Source organism: Rhagoletis zephyria, unplaced genomic scaffold (assembly GCF_001687245.7).
Source record: "Rhagoletis zephyria isolate East Lansing unplaced genomic scaffold, Rhagoletis_zephyria_1.1 Rzeph_scaffold_00198, whole genome shotgun sequence".
NCBI classification, from domain to species: Eukaryota; Metazoa; Arthropoda; class Insecta; order Diptera; family Tephritidae; genus Rhagoletis; species Rhagoletis zephyria.
Window position 1 is genome coordinate 168,334 of NW_016157282.1, and position 20,367 is coordinate 188,700.

The 20,367-nt window shown below is 31.4% G+C and overlaps 1 protein-coding gene across 3 annotated transcripts in view; it reads right to left on the minus strand.

Annotated features, from left to right (window-relative positions):
• Window positions 1-237: 237 nt before the first annotated feature.
• Window positions 238-20,367, minus strand: part of LOC108358058 (protein kinase 3-like) — an 81,904-nt gene continuing 61,774 nt past the window's right edge. For 2 of the 3 annotated variants that reach the window (XM_017609189.1, XM_017609188.1), the window contains 8 exons: window positions 13,008-13,198; window positions 10,973-11,056; window positions 9,330-9,440; window positions 8,792-9,029; window positions 8,179-8,372; window positions 5,168-5,357; window positions 4,820-4,990; window positions 238-677 (listed from right to left, as the gene is read on the minus strand). In XM_017609189.1, coding sequence (XP_017464678.1) covers window positions 328-677; window positions 4,820-4,990; window positions 5,168-5,357; window positions 8,179-8,372; window positions 8,792-9,029; window positions 9,330-9,440; window positions 10,973-11,056; window positions 13,008-13,198 — 1,529 coding nt within the window. In that variant the 3' untranslated portion in view covers window positions 238-327. Of the gene's footprint in view, window positions 678-2,659; window positions 3,505-4,819; window positions 4,991-5,167; window positions 5,358-8,178; window positions 8,373-8,791; window positions 9,030-9,329; window positions 9,441-10,972; window positions 11,057-13,007; window positions 13,199-20,367 lie in introns of those variants that run through there. The other variant, XM_017609190.1, reaches the window with a different exon arrangement.

The window sequence follows — 20,367 nt, forward strand, 5'->3', positions numbered from 1 at the left end:
TATTCTCTTACTTTTGCAATTATTTACTTTCAAAGTGTTTTACGTTTTAGCATTATTTTCTTTAATAATAATGAATTATTTATTATATAATATATAATTAATTATATGTTAGTTTTGTTTTCAATATTTTCCGTACTATATTTTTGTTAATTTTTTTTTTACTGTTATTTCTCTCTTACTCTCTCTTTACTCGTACACATTTTTATTTTTAACTTTTTATAGCATTTTTTTACTTTATTTTTAAATGTTTCCTTTTTTCTTTATTATTTAAATTTAATTATTCTTATTAGAATTAATAGGCCCTCCATATACTTCGATTACAGCTCGCTAACCCATTGTCGTCGCTGTCTGTTGCGGCTGCGTGCCGTTGCCGCCCCCGCTGTTATTGCTGGCGCCACCGTCGCCGCCATTCCCATCCCCAGCGTTCGATGCGACTTCGTCCGCGCCTGCCGCTGCCGCACCGCTACCGCTCGCCTGTTGCTGATTGCCACCATTGTTGCTATTGCCCGCATCACCGCTGCCTCCGCTCGCTTGCGCTGCTGAAGACGCTGCAGGCGCACCACCGCTCGCGGTATTGCCACCGACTGCTGCTGCTACTGAAGCGCTGGACGATGTGGTGGCCGCTGCTCCGGCGCCGCCGCTGCTGTTGGCGTTAGCCAAAGCGCTCGATTGTGTGCCTGCACGTCAAATATGGTATGGTTGTCGGTGGGTTGATGGTCAATTGGTGGTCAAATGATGTGGGTGGGTATGTGTGTCGCACGTGCGATGTGGTGAAATGCGAGGAAGGAAGGAGATAAATAACAATAAACATTTGATTAGTAAATTTTACATTTTGACTGTCGCACAGCACAAGTAGAGCGTAAAAATGGCAAGTAACTATCGATTTCGATAACTGTAAAGTGACATTTTGTTAATTGTTATAATATTTGTCGTATTTTAAACATGTATTTTACATATTGTTAAAAAGAGAGCGACTTGCATAAAAATGTTATGTAAAAAAAACGAGTTGTTAAAGTGCATGCAACACCGAAATAGCGCCCAACGCTAAAGGTGGGCATAAGAAGAAATATTTAAAATAAATCGAATAGTTAAAGAAATATATTTGAAAAAGAAAAAAAATATATATATATGCCAAAAGTATTTTCAGTTGGAAAATTAACACTTTTTGATATTTATTTTTATTTTTGTTTGTTGACAAAAATTTTTATATTACAAGTTTCAGTATATTGGAAATTTTTCTGTTAAAACCTTAATCTAAAACTTCAAATAGAGATATATATTTTTTGAGAAAAATATATACTTTTTAAGATTTATAATTTATTGTATAAAGATAATTTTTCAAAAAAAAAAAAAAATGAAAAAATTGTTGTTTTTTTGTAAAAAATAAATTTTGCTTTTGCGAAATATTTCAAGAATTTACCTATAGAAATATAATTTATGTAATAAAAGAATTTAGATAATGATAACTGAAAATATATGCACATAAATCAAAATGTTTAATTTTATGTAATTTTCGTTAAGACACCTCCCTCTTAAGTTTTACAACAAAACTACAAATAGAATTTCGCTGTAAAATAAAATAAAATTGATTAGACAACTCTAAGCGAGAAAAGTGATGAAAGAGTGTTGATTGCAAAAAATTTAATTTCAAAAAGTGATATACTACTATAAAATCTTAAATTAAAGTTTGGTTTATTAAAATTAAAATTTTTAATAGATAAATTTTTGGATGCATGAAAATTTTGCTAGCTACTGGTGATGTGGTGAATAAGGCAAAGAGATGATGGCACAGTTATAAGAGATAGGCTACAGCAACAAAACTACGTAAAAAGTTAGAAAAAACCCCGAATGCCATTTGTTTTAAAATAATATTTTTGTTTTTTATTAAAATTTTTTCACTTTCATTTAATTGTATTTTCACAGTATGTATGTAGTATATTATGGTTGTCGTTTCATTAAAAATAATTATTAATAATTTAATTGTCTACTTTTAAAGCATTTTTTTTTATAATTTGCATTGTATTAAACAATTGATTTCACGCTACATTTTTGATTTCTTTTTTTTTTTTTTTTTTTAATTTACAAGATTTTTTGTTTTACCTAATACGTGTTAAAAATAAAAATAAAATAAAATATTTAAAATAAAGCAAGTAGTTACAACGAAAAAATCTAAGTTTATAATGTACATACATATATTATTTTTCATGTTTTTTTTTCATTTATATAAAACTAGCTTCTTCATTTCGTGCAGTATGTAAATATTTAATATTTTTTTCGCTTTTGAGTAACAAATTTAATAAAATATATGTGGTAAATAGTGATTGAAGGTAAAAAGACAGAGGCATGCAAAATAAAAGCGAAAAATTATCTAAAATATTTCATTCCACGGGCTTTAAAAGATTTTTCTTTACAATTTTTTCCTATGCAAATAATAACTGCTTTTTAAATGGAGAATCATTTGCAGCTTCCCAGTTTTCTGCCGTCTGTTTAAGGCAACTCCGCTGGCCTCGGAGCGGCTAAAAGGGTAGTCGAATTCCCACACTGACTTCGCGCGTCACAGCCTGCCGCGCTCCGTTCCGCTAATTGCGAAGCGCATTTCCGTCTGCCAACCGTAAAACAACTGCTCTCCCAGTTACTTCAGCATTTTTTTTTTACAAAATACTACGAGCTAACAAATTGTATAACAATTTTTGCAAAGCACAAATACAAAGTAATTATGTTGTGCTTGCGAGATATGGGGCTAATTTAGTTAACGGAAAAAAAAATTTTAAAAAAAAATGTTTTTCTTTTTTCCGTTTGTTGGTTTGGTTTTTTTTTTTAATTTTTTACGTTTCATAAAAATAAGTGCAGCGCAAAATGTAGAAGTTATATAAGTATAAATGATATACAAAAACAGAAAAAAGGAAGTTAAAAAAACTACAAATTTAATGCAAATTTTTTACATAAAATTATGTATCTATAAAAGTGGAGGTGCAATTTCGATCGCTCGCTTGCTTGTGTTTGGCTGCTTCTTCTCCTTTTAAGATTTCGCTTGTTAAATTTTTTATTTCATTATATTTTATTTTTTTTTCAAAGAAATATCTAGAGTTGCTCGCTTGATTTGCTTTGCTTATTGTGGCTGCTGCTTCTTCTTATGCTTCTAGGTTTGAAATTTTGCGCGCTTACAGTGCATTTCTTATATTTTTTTTAATTATTATTTTAATTTTTTCTTTGCAGAAATTTGCTTTAAAAAGTTTTTTTTTAATATGATTTTTGCCTTTTTACTATATGTGTATATGTATGATATTTATGTTGATAGATATAGCGCTTTTGCTTGCTGGCCATTTTCGCTTTGTTTTGATTTTTTTTTTGTTTTTGCCCTTCTATTTTATTACGCATAGGTACATTTCTTATTATTATTTTTATAGAAATCATGATTGTTTTTTTTTTTTTTTTTTTTCTTTCCTATGTTCTTGTTTATTATTATTATAACATAACGTAATAAAGAACTATGCCACTATGAATCTGTAAAAAATAAAAATATACAAACATATATATTTTCAGATAAAATAAAGAAAAGTGTGTGAGAAGTGAACATAAACACAAAAAGAAGATTCAAATAAATGTAACAAAGTCTGTAACAAAAAGCCAAGAAAAGCGGATGAAAAATGGGCAACAGACAGTCAGGCAGCACATGCTAAAAAAGAAGCGAACAATTTGAATTTTAGAAGAAAAAAAAGAAAACAAAAATGTAACGAAATCTAAAAAATTAAAAGATGCCAAAAAAAATTAAAATATTAAATGTTAAAATCACATTAAAATAAGGAAAAATAAAACATTTTAAAAATGATGGAATCAGAAAAAATATCAAACAATTAAATAAAAAAAACACAAAAACAAAAACAAAAACGAAGTGAAAACTTAATTTGAAAAAATTAAAAGATATGACAAATTAAAAAACTTAAAAAATAGGAAATAAAAAATAATATCAAACAATTAAATAAAAAAAAAACGCTGTAAAAACAAAAACGAACCGAAAAATTGAGTTTTTGGATCAATCAAGCTCCAATAGATAAAAATTTTAATTTTTTTATGGAAAAATTCAAGTTGAAATTACAAAAAAAAAATGTTTTAAATTTGTTCCAAAATCAGCTTAAATTAAAAAAAAAACTTGAAATGTCGACAAACTGGGACTAAATGAATACTTCCGAATTTAATGAAAATGAAATAAATAAATAAAAATTTCAAACTTTTGATTAGCTAAAAACGAATATGGGTGAACAAGAAATGTTCAAAATTTAGATGAAAAATAAAAACGAAATAAAAAATTTCAAGGAAAATAAAAAATGGAAAAAATCAAAATAAATTTTGTGCAAAAAAATAGATTTATAGCTAAAATATTTAAAATGAGGAAAATAAATCAAAAACGTAAAATAATAACAAATGAAAACTTAAAAAAATGCAAGGAAAGAAAATACGCTTTGAAGTAAATTTTACACATTTTAAAGTAAATAAAACCAACACCACATTTACTCAATTAATAGTTATGTCACTCTCTTTTGGTATTATTTTTCCTTTTTGGTGTACTATATGCAACTTTGCCTCATGCGATGTGCATGTGGTAGTTTTTTGATTTTGTTTTTTTTTCGCATAGCTTCTTGTCAAATGTGATTTGTTAAAGCCACAAACATAAATATGTGAAAAAATAACAATAACGAATTTAACAAATAATATTTTTAAATATCAACAATTAACAATGTCCTTTATGCAAATTTGATTTAAACAAATTTTATGACAACTTTTCATAAACTATATTATTAATCAATATCGCACTACTAACCTGAAGTTGCTTGGGAAGTTGCGCCGCCTGGCGTACCGGCGCCACTTGACGGATTTGATGCTGAGCCAGAAGCACCTTCGCCACCAGCACCGGCGACCGGTCGACCTGCGCTGTTATTTTGCAGATGTTTTGGCAACAATTGTGGGATTAGGCTTGGCTGTATCGAAAGTTCTGCAGGTGGTAAGAAAACCGAAATTGATCAAAAATAACAATGCTTAATACAAAAAAAAACTAAAAAATAAACTGTAAATAAAATGTTTACAAGAATTTGCAGCATAATTTTGGAAGCAGTCGCCAATTTTTAATTTTTTATTTTTTTGCTATATTACCACTCACTCACACACTTACCATGCTCTGTGAAATTAAATAATGGGGGCATAGGCCGTCCATTGGGCAATGTAGTGTTGCCCTCCTGACGCAGTTCGTCGAAGAATGGATGTGCGCAGGCCTTTAGTGGCGTTATACGTGCACTTGGCGTATACTCGAGCAGTTGCGATACCAGATTGATAGCTTCTGTCGGAGTGCGTATACGGAAAACCTGCGAAAAGAAAAATTTGGTGTTAGTTAAAAAAAAAACTATTTCTATTTTTAAGCTAAAAATGTTTAGTTTAAAAATGCTGTACAAAATTGGGGAAACACGAAAGAATGTAGTTTGCAAAAAGGGTAAAGGCGCTTGGAAATCCAAATGAAAATAAGGATATCAAGCTTAGATTTTTTTTTTAACTTCAAAATTGCTCATAGTTTACAACACGTTGTTTTACAAAAATATATAAAAAAAAATATACTTTAGTTGTATTAGCTATTACAGACATGAAAGGATAATTAAAGCCGAAAGGAAATGACAAAAAATAACTGATGGATTTCCAAGAAAAATATTGTATTTGATCACAAAACAACAGAAAAATTTAAAATTTCCAATCTAGGCGATTCTTTTGTTCTTAAGAAATGGGGGAGTAAACATTTTTTGACTTCGAAATCCACTACAATTTTTATTACTCAAAAAAGTTTAATAACAAACAACAGCCCACGTACAAATATGCGTGGAAGTAGAACATTTTAAGGTTTTTAGGGAATCATAAAAAATCGCTAAAGATGCACAAAAAAACTGAATATATTGACTTTATGCACCTAAAACTATGCCTTAATGAATATTTTCGTAATTAAGATTTTATAAATTTTTGTATTCCACCAGAAAACCTCAACATTTTCGAAAATCTGTAGTCTAACATATTTTATTTGCCAGAACGCTCTGGAAAGTATGATTATTTCCCAGATATATGTAAGATTTTCAAAGCTCCAACAGCAAAAAAATTCCCCATATTCACTGTTGGTTTGCCGCAAACTTAGGTTACTTTTAAGCGCTTATTTAGTTTACTTTTCATATACTTTAGCAGTGAAAATTAAGAAAATCGGGAAGAGTCTGCATCTGGCTTTAAGAGAATAAAAATATAACTTTTTTAAACGCCAACATATCTTTTAACTTACATTTTTTAGATTTGTGTTTCTCCTGCCAGTAATATACCCTACTTCTCTACTTATTCCACTACTTCAGTTATTTGCTTGAGAACTCATTCCGTAAAACCATGAAAAGCGTATTAAAAAAAATACTGTACACTACTAGTTTACCACACTTTATGACTTTTCCTATTTGGTGGAAAAGGCTTGACCTCCCTCAAAAAAATATAAGCGCGTCTCTAAAGTACATTCTTCCTGCCGCGCAAGGCCACAAATGACAATGAATGAGTCCTGCTAAAGGGGAGGGGGAGCAAAATTTGTCAAGGGGAAAAAGTGTAAATTGCCAAGGTTTGCAAATATGTTGATGTATTTACAGCAGTTTCCCATACATTGGGAACAAAAGGGAGACATTTTCAAACCGAAAAAGTAAAACAATCGAAAGAAAAACGTAGGAAGGTAAGCGTCGTCGAGCGTGGGATTAATTGCAATGTGATGCACTATTTTTGAAGCAACGTAAGCGCGCACGCACGCACTGCCAAACATACATACGTACTACATACACACGCATACATACATACACAGAATATGTTGTATATGCAAGCTCAATTTCATTACTAATTTCATTGCATTCCTAAGCGAACGAGATACTTTTTTGAAAAAAAAGAAAAGAAAATTTTACAAAATTCAAATGAAAATGAAAATTTTCGACAAAAAAAATCATCGGCCAATACAAAAATTAATCGATGGATATTTTGTGTAGTTAGCGCGTTGTTGTTGTTAACCGTCAGGCAGCCAAGCCAATTCAGTCAAATCAATTGAATTCAAAAGTGTATGAAAAGTTAAGGTATGTAAATATTTTTAAATCGATACCGACAGTTAGAGGTTGTAAAGGTAAAACCAATTTGCATTTGTTGCTGTTTTTTCTGCGCAATACTTTCCGATTTTTTCACATGTGACTTAGCATGCTAAATGCTGACTCTTTTTCTTATTTTTTGCACTTGGTATTTATTCAAGTTTTTCTTTTTTCGCTTTTTTTGTTACTTATGGTATATGTTTATTTATGTTTTCTTGCGTGTTAACTAGAAATTTATTTTATATATTGTAGGTAGGTATGTATGTTGGTGGTGTGTTTGGTTTTTGCTTACTCTCCAACGTTGCTTCTGGTTTAGGGCGCTTGAAAATTGGCTACGTTCAAGTAGTGACTGTAAATAGTTCACACTTCAGTTAAAAACACAAATACAGATACAAAAACAAATACAAAGATGTATACAAATACGAAAATTTGTAGGCAAAGAAAAACAATGGCAAGTAACTCCTGAGCAAATATAAAATATATGTACATACATATGCAGAATTTAGAATGAGATGTGCAAACTGAAGAAACAAATATGTACAATAAATAAAATAAACAAATTTGTAGGTATGTATATGATGATGACGTTGGTGAAGTGAACTCAAAAAAAAAAAACAAGAATAGTGACTTAAGCGATAGCGGTACGTACGACTAACATTAGCTGACCATTAAACATACCAGCAACTGAATAAATTAATTATAACTTAAATAATGGCTATACTAAGTGAATTTGATTAACGCTCAAGACAAAAAGCAAGCGAAAGTCGATAACACCAATAACGCGATAACTCCATTTAAATAAATCTATCTATCAAAGACTGACGGGGCGGGGCGGCGGGGCGGCTTAAAGCTGCATATTTCATTTGCAATTTCAATTATCACATAATTTTCATAAACAAATACATATATTTTCTCTGCTCTAACTCTCGTAATTTTGTCCTTATTTTTATCTCCTTTCGTTTGCCTCTTAATTTCACTCCTTTTTACAACTAAAACTACATATTTCACATTAACCTACATACAGTTTCTATAACCTCTAAGTTACACTTACTTTCTGCCATGGATGACTTTTAATTTGTGGAAATTTAAATTCCGTGTAATTTGGATTCATTTCGCGTATTTGTTCTCGTGTCGGTGTGCCTAAAACTTTGATAACCTCAACCAATTGATCGACACCAGAATCACCGGGGAATATCGGTTGACCGAGCAGTAATTCAGCTAATACACAGCCGGCGCTCCACACATCTGAAAGAGAGGAGAAAAAATGTGTTTAACTGCTCACATACAACATGATGAAAGAAAGAAAATGGCGTGAAAAAAGTTATAAAGAAAACAAATTTCAAATATAAACAAAGAATATTAAAATAAAAAATTTGAAAAAAAAATTTAATTTGAATTTGAAGAAACTAAAAGACTGAAACAGAAAATATAATCATATAAAAAATCAACAATTTAAGACAATATACATAACTCAAAATTGGAACTTATTATTTTTTTAATTCTTTAAAATTAAAAAAAAATTTATTTTATAAAGAAAAGAAATAATTTTTTTTTGTTTTATTTTTTTTTTTTCTAATTTAATTTTTAGGTAAATTGATGTGAAAAAATCTATTTAAATTTTATAAAATTCGTGTTATTAATTTTTTCAGTGGTTCGTTACTTACCAATTTTTGTAGTGTAATTAATGGCGCCAAATATTAACTCCGGTGCACGATAATATCGCGAGCAAATATATGATACATTCGGTTCACCGTGCAACAATTGCTTAGCGCTGCCAAAATCGCATAACTTTAGCACAGCCGTCTCTGGATCCAAGAGCAGATTTTGTGGTTTGATATCACGATGACAGATACCCAAGGAGTGGATGTAGGCCAAACTTCTGAACAGTTGATACATATAGAGCTGCCGGAGGGGGAGAAGCAGAAGAAAATAAAAATTAGAAAATATTTCATCAAAAAAATAACTGCTTTAAAATTAAAAAAAAAAAAATAATATTATTCGTAAATGCTGAATTGAAAAATAAAATGTTTATACCGAATTTCCACTATGCATTAAATTACAAAAATTTTAATGACAAAGTTGGACATTAAAATACCAAATCGAATTTATAAAAATAATTCATTTCCAATGGCCAACATTTTTTTGTAATTTCAAAGCTCAGTGAAAATGCGGCATTAAAATAGAAAATCCATATTCACTTACCCGTATAAAATTAATTGGTATCGTTTGCTTAGTTTTGGCATATTGACGTGCCACTTTGTATACGGTTTCTGGTATATACTCGAGGACTAAATTCAAAAACACTTCATCACGCTAGAATTTTTTATTTTTTTTTTGTAGGAAAAGAGTAAGAGAAGAAGCGCAAACGCATTAAAATATTTGTTGGAAATGGATAAAAGCAAAAATGAACACAAAATTAGTGCACATTTAGCGAATTGCGAATGATAAACGATTGATAAAATGAAAACACTTCGAAATTGGTGGCGGGGGAAGAGTATAGAAAAACAATATGCGGGGGGGATAAAACATTAATGTAATATAATAATGTTCTGCTTATTACTTCAATGCCGCATAGTAGCTAAGACTTAGCACTAAATTTTACGTTTATTTACACTGTGAAAATTTTTGGAAATTTGTTGTTTTTGCTTTTGGTTTACATAATTAAAAAGTGACGCGAGCAGTAAACTTCATGTGTGCGGGGCAGCGTAGAAGAAAATAAGGTAAGCAATGTTGTGTACTTTTATATACAATAAATTTTTTGTACTCTTTGTACATTTAATTTTTACTGCAACAAGCTTTTGTAGTAGAGAGTAGCGATTTGTTTAGAATTCAAAAAAGTATTATCATTGTTAGCACTAACAAACCAAATGTCGTGATGACATGAGTAGTACAGTTTTTGCTTTTTGATTGTAGTTGTTGTTGTTGGCAGTCATGCTGCCTACTGTTTTATATTTAATTTTTTCATTTCCACTGTTTTGTTTTTTATCGATGAGATGAGTATCTAAGATATTTATTTGATATTTTACATAGTTTTTGTTTCGGTTTTTTTGCATGTAACACTTTCTAGCTACCTGCGGTTTAAGGACACTGGCGAAGATGCCAATATCGATCGGGAATTCAGCTAACTGCATTTTACATTTTCGTATTGAGTGTGTATTACAGTTGTATTTGGAAAGTTGTCAAAAATTTGCAAGAATTTGCGCGTGCATAAAAAATTTATAAATTTTTTTTTTTTTTGCAATTTGTTTGTTTTGCGCATTTCGTTTGTTTTTTCGGAAATTCATATTTTTGCGTTTATTTTTTAAGCGCAGTTGAGTTGTCCATATAATAATATAAATATAAAAAAAGAATTCATTAGAAACAGAACATAAAAATTGAAGTGATAAACATGGATTGTTTTCTTGTTGGAATGCTGTATGAAACATTTGAAAACATAAGGAACGCAAAAAGGGGATCGATCGGTCACTGAAATGTGATGAAAAATTGCAGTTATGAGAAAAAATGTTGACTGAACATTGGTTGTGCGCTTCCAGTTGCCATTATGTTAAAAAAAAAAAAAATTAGCAGATGATTTGTCGTGTGGCAAATGAAAATTGCACCCGTGCTTTTCTTATTTTTTTTTTTTTTTGTTAATTTCTTCATTGGGAATGCGGTTATTTTCCATTAAACACAGGGCCATCTGAGCGATGTGTCCCAAAAAATTGCTCGACATAATTTATTGTATGTGTAGTTGATATGTGCCATTAATGCTTGCTTGTAATTGTTGTTGTTGTTAGTAGGGACGGACACGTGGGTGCGTTTATTTATTTATTAAATTGTTTGTTATCTTGTTAAAAAGAACTTACCTTTTCACCACTCGAATAGAAAAAATACAAAAGTTTTACAATGTTACAATGCTCCAGTTTACGCATAATTTGCAATTCACGATTCTGTGGGAGATAAAAATAAGAGAAAAGTTAAATAGATGTTGTGATAGATTAAAAAAAAAAGTTTTTTTTTTTACTGCGCTATTCTTATTGACAAATAAAGAATTACTGGGATTTTAACATTTATGTACATATTTTATTTCCTAACTTTTGAATTATCTGCATGCATGTCGACGCCTCCAAAGCAAGCGGGAAAATAAATGGCGACGCGACATTTTAACAAGTTTATTTTTTTTTGTTATTTAACGTTTTGTATTTTTTGTTTTATAAAAGTATAGCTAATTATCTAACAAAAACAATATAAGTCACAATTTCAAACCTTGTACAAAAATTAGGAAAACTCAACAATGTTTTATCAAAATTTCAATTTTTTAATCAGAATTTTTAGATAAAAAGTTGGTATGCAATTTTAAGGCTCGTTAAAATTTTAGTATAACAATCTACAAGTGTTGAGTTGCTGCAAAATACCGTAGGTTTTGATAATTTTTTTGCATGAGATGCAACGTATTTGAAGGTATAAAAAAATTTAAATGCAGTGTATGGAAGAAAATGCGTTGAGTAAGATAAATTACACTTTCATAAAATAAATAAAAGGAAAGTAGCCAAAATTTGTTAATAAGTCGTGTCCTTATTTATTTTTCCGCTACTGTATGTAGCTACATACATACATACATACATACATATGTATGAACATGTTTTGTAATTAAACTTTTTATTTTTTACTTAATTTTTGTTTTTTGTAAGTTTTTATTTTTTTAACTTCTTTGTTGGTACAGTGTTGGACATATCATTTTGGACCAAATACAAAATAATATTGTTTATCATTTAAACATAATTTTGAAGATTTTTCAATTCAAATACAGTTTATTCCTTCATAAATACCAAATAAAGCTAAACTTTAAAACTTTGTAGGACACTGAAACAAAAATCATCAAATTTTTATTAAAATTTCAAACTCTTTTCTCAGTTGTGCTAAAATTGTTTTGAGAATACAGTCCTTATAGTCCTTTAAATTTTAGTATAATAAAATAAATAAATTTTAGTGAAAGTTTCAACTGGATAAAAATTACTTTTGATTTTTTAGATTTTCTATGCGGTTTCCTCCATATAAAAATTGTGTTTTTTTTTTCGTACACAAAAAATATAAAAGTAACGGTAATTCTTATTGTACTAAAAATTTAAGGGATACAAAATTTATACTCAAAAATTTTTAGCACTTCTGAGAAAAGTTTGTAATTTGGATGAAAATTTTATGAATTACGTTGTACTTAGGTTTTAATGGTATTTGTGAGAGTATGAATTGCATTTGAATTGAAAATTCATAAAAATTTATAACTAAACATAAGTGGCAAACAATATTATTTTGAATTTGGTCTAAAATGATATGTCCGTCACTATATCTTTATTTTTCGCTCGTATTTTTTTTTTTGTATCTTTTATTATATTTTAGTTTTTATTTAATTAATTTTTTTCCATCAATTATATGTATGTATATTTATTATTTTTTTCTATTTATGTATTTTTTCATGCATCTATTTTTCTATATATATTTTTTATTTATACTATATATTTTATTTATATATTTATTTTTATTTTGTTTCTATTCATTTATTATTTCTTATTTGTATTTTCATTTGTTTTTTTTCTTCTTTATTTGCTTCTGCCACTTTCATTTTAAATTGCTAATTTTACTTTTTATTTTGATTGGTTTACCCTCATGTCCTTTGTTTAGGTTTTTTAAATTAATATTTTTTTAACTAATAGTTATTATCTTTTTCTGGTGTTAATCATAATTTTTATTAACTACTTTTTTATTATTTAACATTTTTTTTTAAGTTTTTATTCCCATTATTGATCGATTTTTTATTTGTGTTTAAATTATTTCATCTTAACTTTGTACCCAACCTTTAAGCGCAGTGGTATTTCCTAATGTTTATGCGAAGAATATGCTCACCTTAAATCGTCTGTCTTGTAAAACTTTTTTGATAGCTACCAGCTCGCCGGTATCGCATAATTTCGCTTGAAAGACCACACCGAAACTGCCATTGCCAATCACCTTGGTATCTGTGTAGGAAACTTCTTGCACGCGGTCCGTACCTTGGCCAGGCGTGGCAACGACTGTTGTAATCTTGGAACCATCTCTGCCTAAAAAGTGGAAAGAAAAATAGTGAAGAAAATTGTACTTTAGTATGAGGCAGTGATTTAGATTATAAAAAATTAGTCCATATATACATATAAAAAAGTTATATTACATCTATAAAGAATGTAACTATTTTTAGGCAAGGCACAAGTTTTTATGTCGCAGAAAAATGGGTTAAAAAATTTAAACTTTAGTTGAAATTTGGAAATAGTCTACTGAAATATTAAAATATTTTTTAGAGAATGATATTTTTAATTTAATTTTCATAAAAAATCTAATTAAGGTACATAAATGTTTTAATATTTTTTTTTTTATTGTATTGCGTGAACTTAGTTTTCCACCAATTCTTTGGGCCGTCATCAGCACCACAAGATTTAACGCCTGCTTCCACTTGGTGCTTTAAAACACATGCACGATTTTTTTTTAATGGTATTTCAATGCACACATATATACATATTTCCATTCCAATTACCTATCGTCTCCCAGGCGCCTTCCAATTTCTCTTTCGTTGGATCGATTTCTTTTGGAATAGAATTTGCTACACTATGCTCGGGCCAAAGGCCATTCAATTTACCAATTAGCTGTCGCATACCTTAAGCCGCATTAAGGCAACAACAAAGTAGAGCAGATGACGATGCGACGAGTGCACAGATAGAAGAGAGTAGGAAAAAGGAGAAGCACACGAGTGGCGAGAGACAAAAAAAAAAGAGTTGTTTATTGGTGAACAAAGCGTTAATTGTTTATTAAATAATTTTTTCAATTAACTATTTTCAAGTATTTATTCGTGATTTTAAGAGCGGGCAGCACAAAAATTATGGGGCGTTTACGCAGCTTATCAGCCATAATTACAAGTTTAACTTTTATTGCATGAACTAACTTGGTAGTCGGGTTGCCAAGTGGTAAATGTGGAGCATTGCTAAAAACAAAGTCATAAACAGCGTCGAGTAATACGAGCCAAAGAGCAAATAGGGAAAATAAATACATACGCACATACATACATACATATTTACTTTGTTGACTGCCAGCCAACAGCACAGCTAACCAGCCAGCCAACCAGCCAGCCAGCCAACCAGCCTAGAAATCTGATGCAGTAAATTCTCTACAAATAACGCTATATAAATAAGACTAAAGTAATAAAGGTGTACTTGAGATTGTAGGGCGATGTTTTCGCAATTGTTTATGCAGGCATGTGCTTATCGCGAGGCATTCTACATATTGTTCTTTTTTTATTTTGTAATTTCTAAAGCTGTATGTATGCGTGTGCTAGTGTATAAATGTAAATTCTGCGCGATTAATATGCCTTGATAAACGAGCGCCTTTGTGTGGCAAATCAACAATATTTGTAGGAATTATGATGTATATATTAAGTTTACACTTAAGCAGCGCCGTTAGAGTTGCATGCATCAAACACTTTAACTGTGGCAAGGGCTTTGTGGATTGTGTGCAAATGTGCGTCGTGTTGTTTTGCGTGGTTGTTGTTATCATTGTCTTCAAAGATTAACAAAGAATTTTTATTTACCCCAGTTGATAAAAAAGCGCGCTGATAACGCAAGCGAGCTGACTTTGGAACAATTAAATAAGAAATGGGTATGTACGAGTAAATATAATATTTATGCGTCCAATGTCAATAAAACGCAGTAGCCAAGTTTCATTTAAGATTACCTAAGGTCTTACAAACTTGTTGTTGGCGTTCTGCACTAGTGTGAACGCTTGACAGTTGTCGGTGGGAAAAAAAATAATAATGGGAAGGAATGCTTAATGTTAGCACCGGTAGTATGCGAGTGGGCGTTTACCTCTGAACCCAATGACAGCTGTGTGTCAATCAAGTCACAATAAAATGAAGCACAAAAAAAAAGAAGAAAAATAAACGCGAATAGGAAAAAGAGTTAGTATTTTGCGGCGCTGCCACTTTCGCGGCTGCAAATAAAGAAAAAGCTATTTTTTCATTGACTTATTTTTATTTATAATTTGATGCAATTTTTGTTTTTTATTTATGTGGTATGTACATATGTGTAAATGCTTCAACGCAGCAGCTGACAGGTGTTGACGTTTTTTTTTCAAGCTTGCTCTATGTTGCCCTTAGCTTTGACATTCAAACTGTCAATGCAAAATACATGTATGTATGCTCGCGTGAAAAATTCAAAGATTGAGGTTAATGTCAATGAAAATTTAATAGCGTCAACGCATTTTGAAGACTTTCTTAATGTAGTTGCAGCGCAATTTAATGCATATAGAATCTTATATAGTCATATAAACGCCAGTTAAAAAACTGCGATGCTTAAGAGCTTTTATACTATTTTTTGCCCTTTTGCTTTCTTAATTTTTTAGTTAGATGCGATACAAACATGTTTATTTTAATTAAATTTGGCAAAGTTACAACATTTTTCTGTCTACCGTACGTTGAAAGCGAAGGTTGTAGCTGTCACTTTTTTTTGTGCACCTGTCAAGGTGATGTAGAGTTGCTTGAAGGGAAAAAACGTAACGTGCAAAAAAAAAGCGTTGGAAGCAATTTCCAAATCAATAAAAAAAATTAAAAAAAATTTCACTGAAGTTCTACAGTTGCGAAATAGCTCCGGAAAATTTCAGACTAAAAAATAAATGTGCACGTGTAAAACGTTGAGTGAAAGCGTATAAAATGTTGGAAAATTCTATACACACTGTCGGAACAAAGCATCGGCCAGTAAATTTTTCAAAATATATGCAACAATTTTTATTCTAATATTTTTCCGCCAATTTTGTATAAAAATATGGTTCATTCTACAACAAAAAACATAAAAATTTTAATTTCTAAACTTTGTGCAAAACTCGCGAAACTTCAGCAAATTCTCAACTTTTTAATCAGACTTTTTAGATTTTTTTTTTGTAATATGCAGAATTGTAGCCTAATCAATTTTATTGAAACTAGAGTACAAGTTTTATGTAGCTAGGAAATACCGTTGACTTTTGGCAATTTTTTTCGTGGTTTTTCTTCCATACAAAAAACTTTCCAAAATTTTTAATATGGAAAAAATGCAAAACACCTTCAACAAAAAAAAAAAAATTCTCGAAAATCAATGCGATTTTCGACTAACTCCGAGCTTGCATTATTTTACTAGAATTTAATGGGCTGCAAAACTGCATACTCAAAAAAATTCTAAAAATCTGATTAAAAAGTTGAAAATTTACATGAAAATTTGCTGCATTTTCGCGAGTTTTCCACAAAGTTTAGGAATTATATTTTTTATGTTTTTTGTTGTATACAACTTTAATTTGTAAGCTAATGAGCAAGCTATGTAGTAAACATTATCCTAATGGTAAGAAAAAATTCCGATTAATCATTAATGAGTTCAACGCACGTAAATATAATAGATATATGTATGTATGTGCTTGCTAACGAAAAGGTGATAGCAGTTGTCTCCAGCGAATTAATAGTATCGAAAATCGATAACTAACAAATGCGTGAATTACACAATGTGCTCAGGTTTCAGCTGACGTAAATGTATCCACAATGCAATTAATTTAAATGCTGTTCTTGAACTTAAGTGCATCTATAATTAAATTAAATGCATAGAGTGGTTCAAAAATATTTTTTTTTTATTATTTCATCCGTTACTTGCAATAAGCACGCTAAACACGATTTATTCTCATAAGCAGTACATCAAACTCGTTTTTAGCAGTTCATTCACTGTGTCAGCGATTAAGCAATTAATCATAAACAATTAAGCGAGCTGGTAGAATACGCTTTGTACAAAAAACAAATACATTTTTTTAATAAAACAAAATATATGCTAAAGAACGGAAGTTGAAACTAATGGTAGTTATAAGATGTATTTGCTTAAAATATTAAATAATTATGCAATTAAAAATTTAGCATTACAAAAAAAAACAAATGCTTTGCTTCACTGCCAACAAATGCAAAAAATGTCAAATATAATAAAACAATAAAATATGTACACGCATACGGCAGTAAGTATAGCAGTAGTATGTATATGACTTAAAACACAAATACTAAAAATAAAATTTATCAAAAGAGCATGAAATACTTATAAAATTTTATGAACTGCTTTAAATTTTCAGCTTTAGTACAGCTGTCAAAAGGAGGCGGGCGATAATAGCTGAATACAAATTTAAAAAAATGCGAATATTGCAAGGTAGCAGCACTCGACTTAAGTTGGCAAACAGCATAAAATTTTATCAGTGCAAATTAGATTTGCTAGTAGCAGTTGGAAAATGGGTATAACCCTGAAGAGTTTCAATTGCTTCAAAAAGCAAAAAATAAATACCTGTTAAAGCAAGTAAAAAAAAAGTCAAAAGTAAGCTTATCAAGGATTTATCTTCGCTCTGAGCCAAGGCGAATTCATTCATACAAGGTGGTAGCAGTAGCCCAACAACAAACATTTAGGGCCGTTTTCTCAAGTAGCTTTTAAAATGTATCTGCCATTTAAAGACAAATTTTGTTATCACAAAATGTTTGAAGGGCACATAAATCAATTTTAAAAGCTACTTGAGAAAACAGCCCTTAAATGTCTTTTGCCACTTCTTTTTTTTCTTTTTTTTTTTTGTATTTAAGGATGTAAAATCGAAATAGAGGAGATATTTTTCGTCATTTCATTTTGCGGACATCTTAAAGACTGAGGCGAACGAAAAAATAAAAATAAAATCAGCTGGTCGAGTAACACCATCCTGTACGAATGAATTCGCATTGGCTCTGAACCCTTTATTCTTTTGCGCTGCCCGCTCGCTATTCTCTCAAGAATTGTTTCGTTTTTTTTTTTTTTTAATTTTTCTCCGATATTACTTGGATCGTATTGCTTTGAATTGGTGCGCGTCAGCGTACGCGCGCTTTTCACCACACCGCCGCCACCGCAGCTGATCTTAGACAATGGCGGCGGCATGCGTCGCTTATCACCACTGCCATTGCCAATGCCACCACTACTACTGCTGCTGCTGCTGGAGGATGTGGACGTGCCACCGCTGCTGCTTGTAGTCGTTGTTGAGGTTGTTGTTGTATCGGAAGTTGTAGTTGTTGTACCAGAACTATCACACGCCTTTTGCTTCGAGAGCAATTTCGCTTTGAGCGTGGCCGCCGCAATGGGCGGTTTCTTTTGTAAGTTTGCGCCCGACGCATTTGCCGTTGTATTCGCGAGTTTTGTTAAAGGCGCGTCAGCGGAATATACGCGCTTGAGGCCTACGGGCTTATCAACACCCTCACCAGCGACACAACCACCACCACCACCACCATCAGTAATATCGTCGTCTGTATCGAAGGAGCGCGTCGTTATATTGAGCGATGCGGTGGAATTGCGCCGTTCGGTGTCCGTTTCACTGGTGGCATCGCTGCCATTTTTCTTTTTTTTACGCACAATTTTTATGATTTTACGCGGACGTCCCGTTTTAATCACTTTGGCGACAGTTGCTGAAGTAATCGCCGAATGAACGACGATTACGTTTACAGGGGAGGGGGATAAGAAAAGAAATTAACTCAATGGCAATGGCAAGTCGTGCTTGTGCTAGCAGACTTGGTAAGCGCTGCTGATTTTGATCGTTTTGTTTTTTATTCAACACTTTCTGTGGCACACTTTGGAACTTGACTTGGGCGTTATTTACATAAATGCTATTATGCTATGACACAATTCCTTTTTTTGGTTTTTTTTTTTTAACTTTTCTCGCTCGGCATTCACTTCACTTAACAATGTGGTTTTGACCTAGTTTTTCAAAAGCCTTTTTCGAGCGGCCAAAAAAAGATAACCAACTCAGGGACGCGCCCGAGTACTGTACTATAAAAAAGAAAAGAAAAATCGACCGTTGCAAGCACCACTTCACGTTCGAGTTAATTGCATTGACGGACGACCAGCGGAAACTACTGCAATGCTGCAATGGCAAATCACGGGGGACCCGCCGACGCCAGCCGAGCTACATAAAACTGCTTTCGCACGGCAGCTGCTTCTTTGTAGAATTTTTTAGTTTTTTCTAGTTTACTCTCAGCCGTTTTTTCTTTATTTTATTTTATTTTTTTTTTAATTTATCAAGCGCCTGCTCTATGCATGTGAAATGACGTTTCGAGTAGCGCGAAAAAAAGCGAACAGCGAAATCAAAGTTATGTGAACATTAAAAAGCGATATTCGATTGCCGTCAATCACTGTTGTGTAGAGAATAGCGTATAACAGGCGGCGATCACTGCAACGATGCTGGCGGCTATGACAAACAAATAAACAATCGCCGACGAGTGCCACACGACGAATGCAATTCTTCATTTTTTCTTGAGTAGTGCCATGGCAATTGGCAATGCTAGAATTCATGCAAAATAATGAGTAAAAAGCAATCAGCATCACTGCGCTCATCTCCCACCTCCGTGCTTCCTCAAAAACATAAGGTGATTTCTTGACGCGCGCCGCAGCAGCAGCAACTATTCAGATACCGCGCGCGCGCGCGTTACCAATGCTCTGACCGCAACTCTTTAATTGCTAAGAGCCAAAATAAATGTGTTCATATGTATGTGCATAAACAATTGCACAAATCAAAGGTAGACAAATTGTTGTTTGTGTTGGGTCGCATGAAAAATGCGCTTTGATTGTGGCGCGTAATTAAGAAAATTGTCGAAAATAATTTACGAGCAATGAGCGCGAACGAGCGATGTATGTACATTAGACTGCATCACTCCCCATACAGAAAAAAATGGTACTGTGTTTCGATTGAAATTATAAAATCTATTATATTTTAAGACTTACTCCAAAATATTTTAGAAAAATATTACGATTTACGAGAGCTAGACTAATTTGAAAATACCTCCAAAAATGAAGATTTTTATGTATAAAAATAATTTTTTAAAGCATTTTTTGAAAAAAAAAATACCCTCAGATGACATAAAAGTTTCAGCTTAAAAAATCTGCATACAAATATTAAAAAAAAAAATCAACTCAAAAACTTGAATACATGGACCAAAACTATTTCGATTTAGACCTATGAGGTGTCATTGGAAAGGTGTATTCTCACCCCTTTTATTTCTTTGAAAATAAACTCATTCATAGTATGAAAGAGAAAGGAAGGATGTACGAGCGTCATTCTAAGTTGAATTGAGATGTGTTGATATTTGAAAAAAAAAAAAATAATAATTGGGATTTGAATGAGTTTTTATTGCAACGAAATAAAAATAGTGACAAAATACCTTTCCACTGATTTCGCAAACCAATCTTTG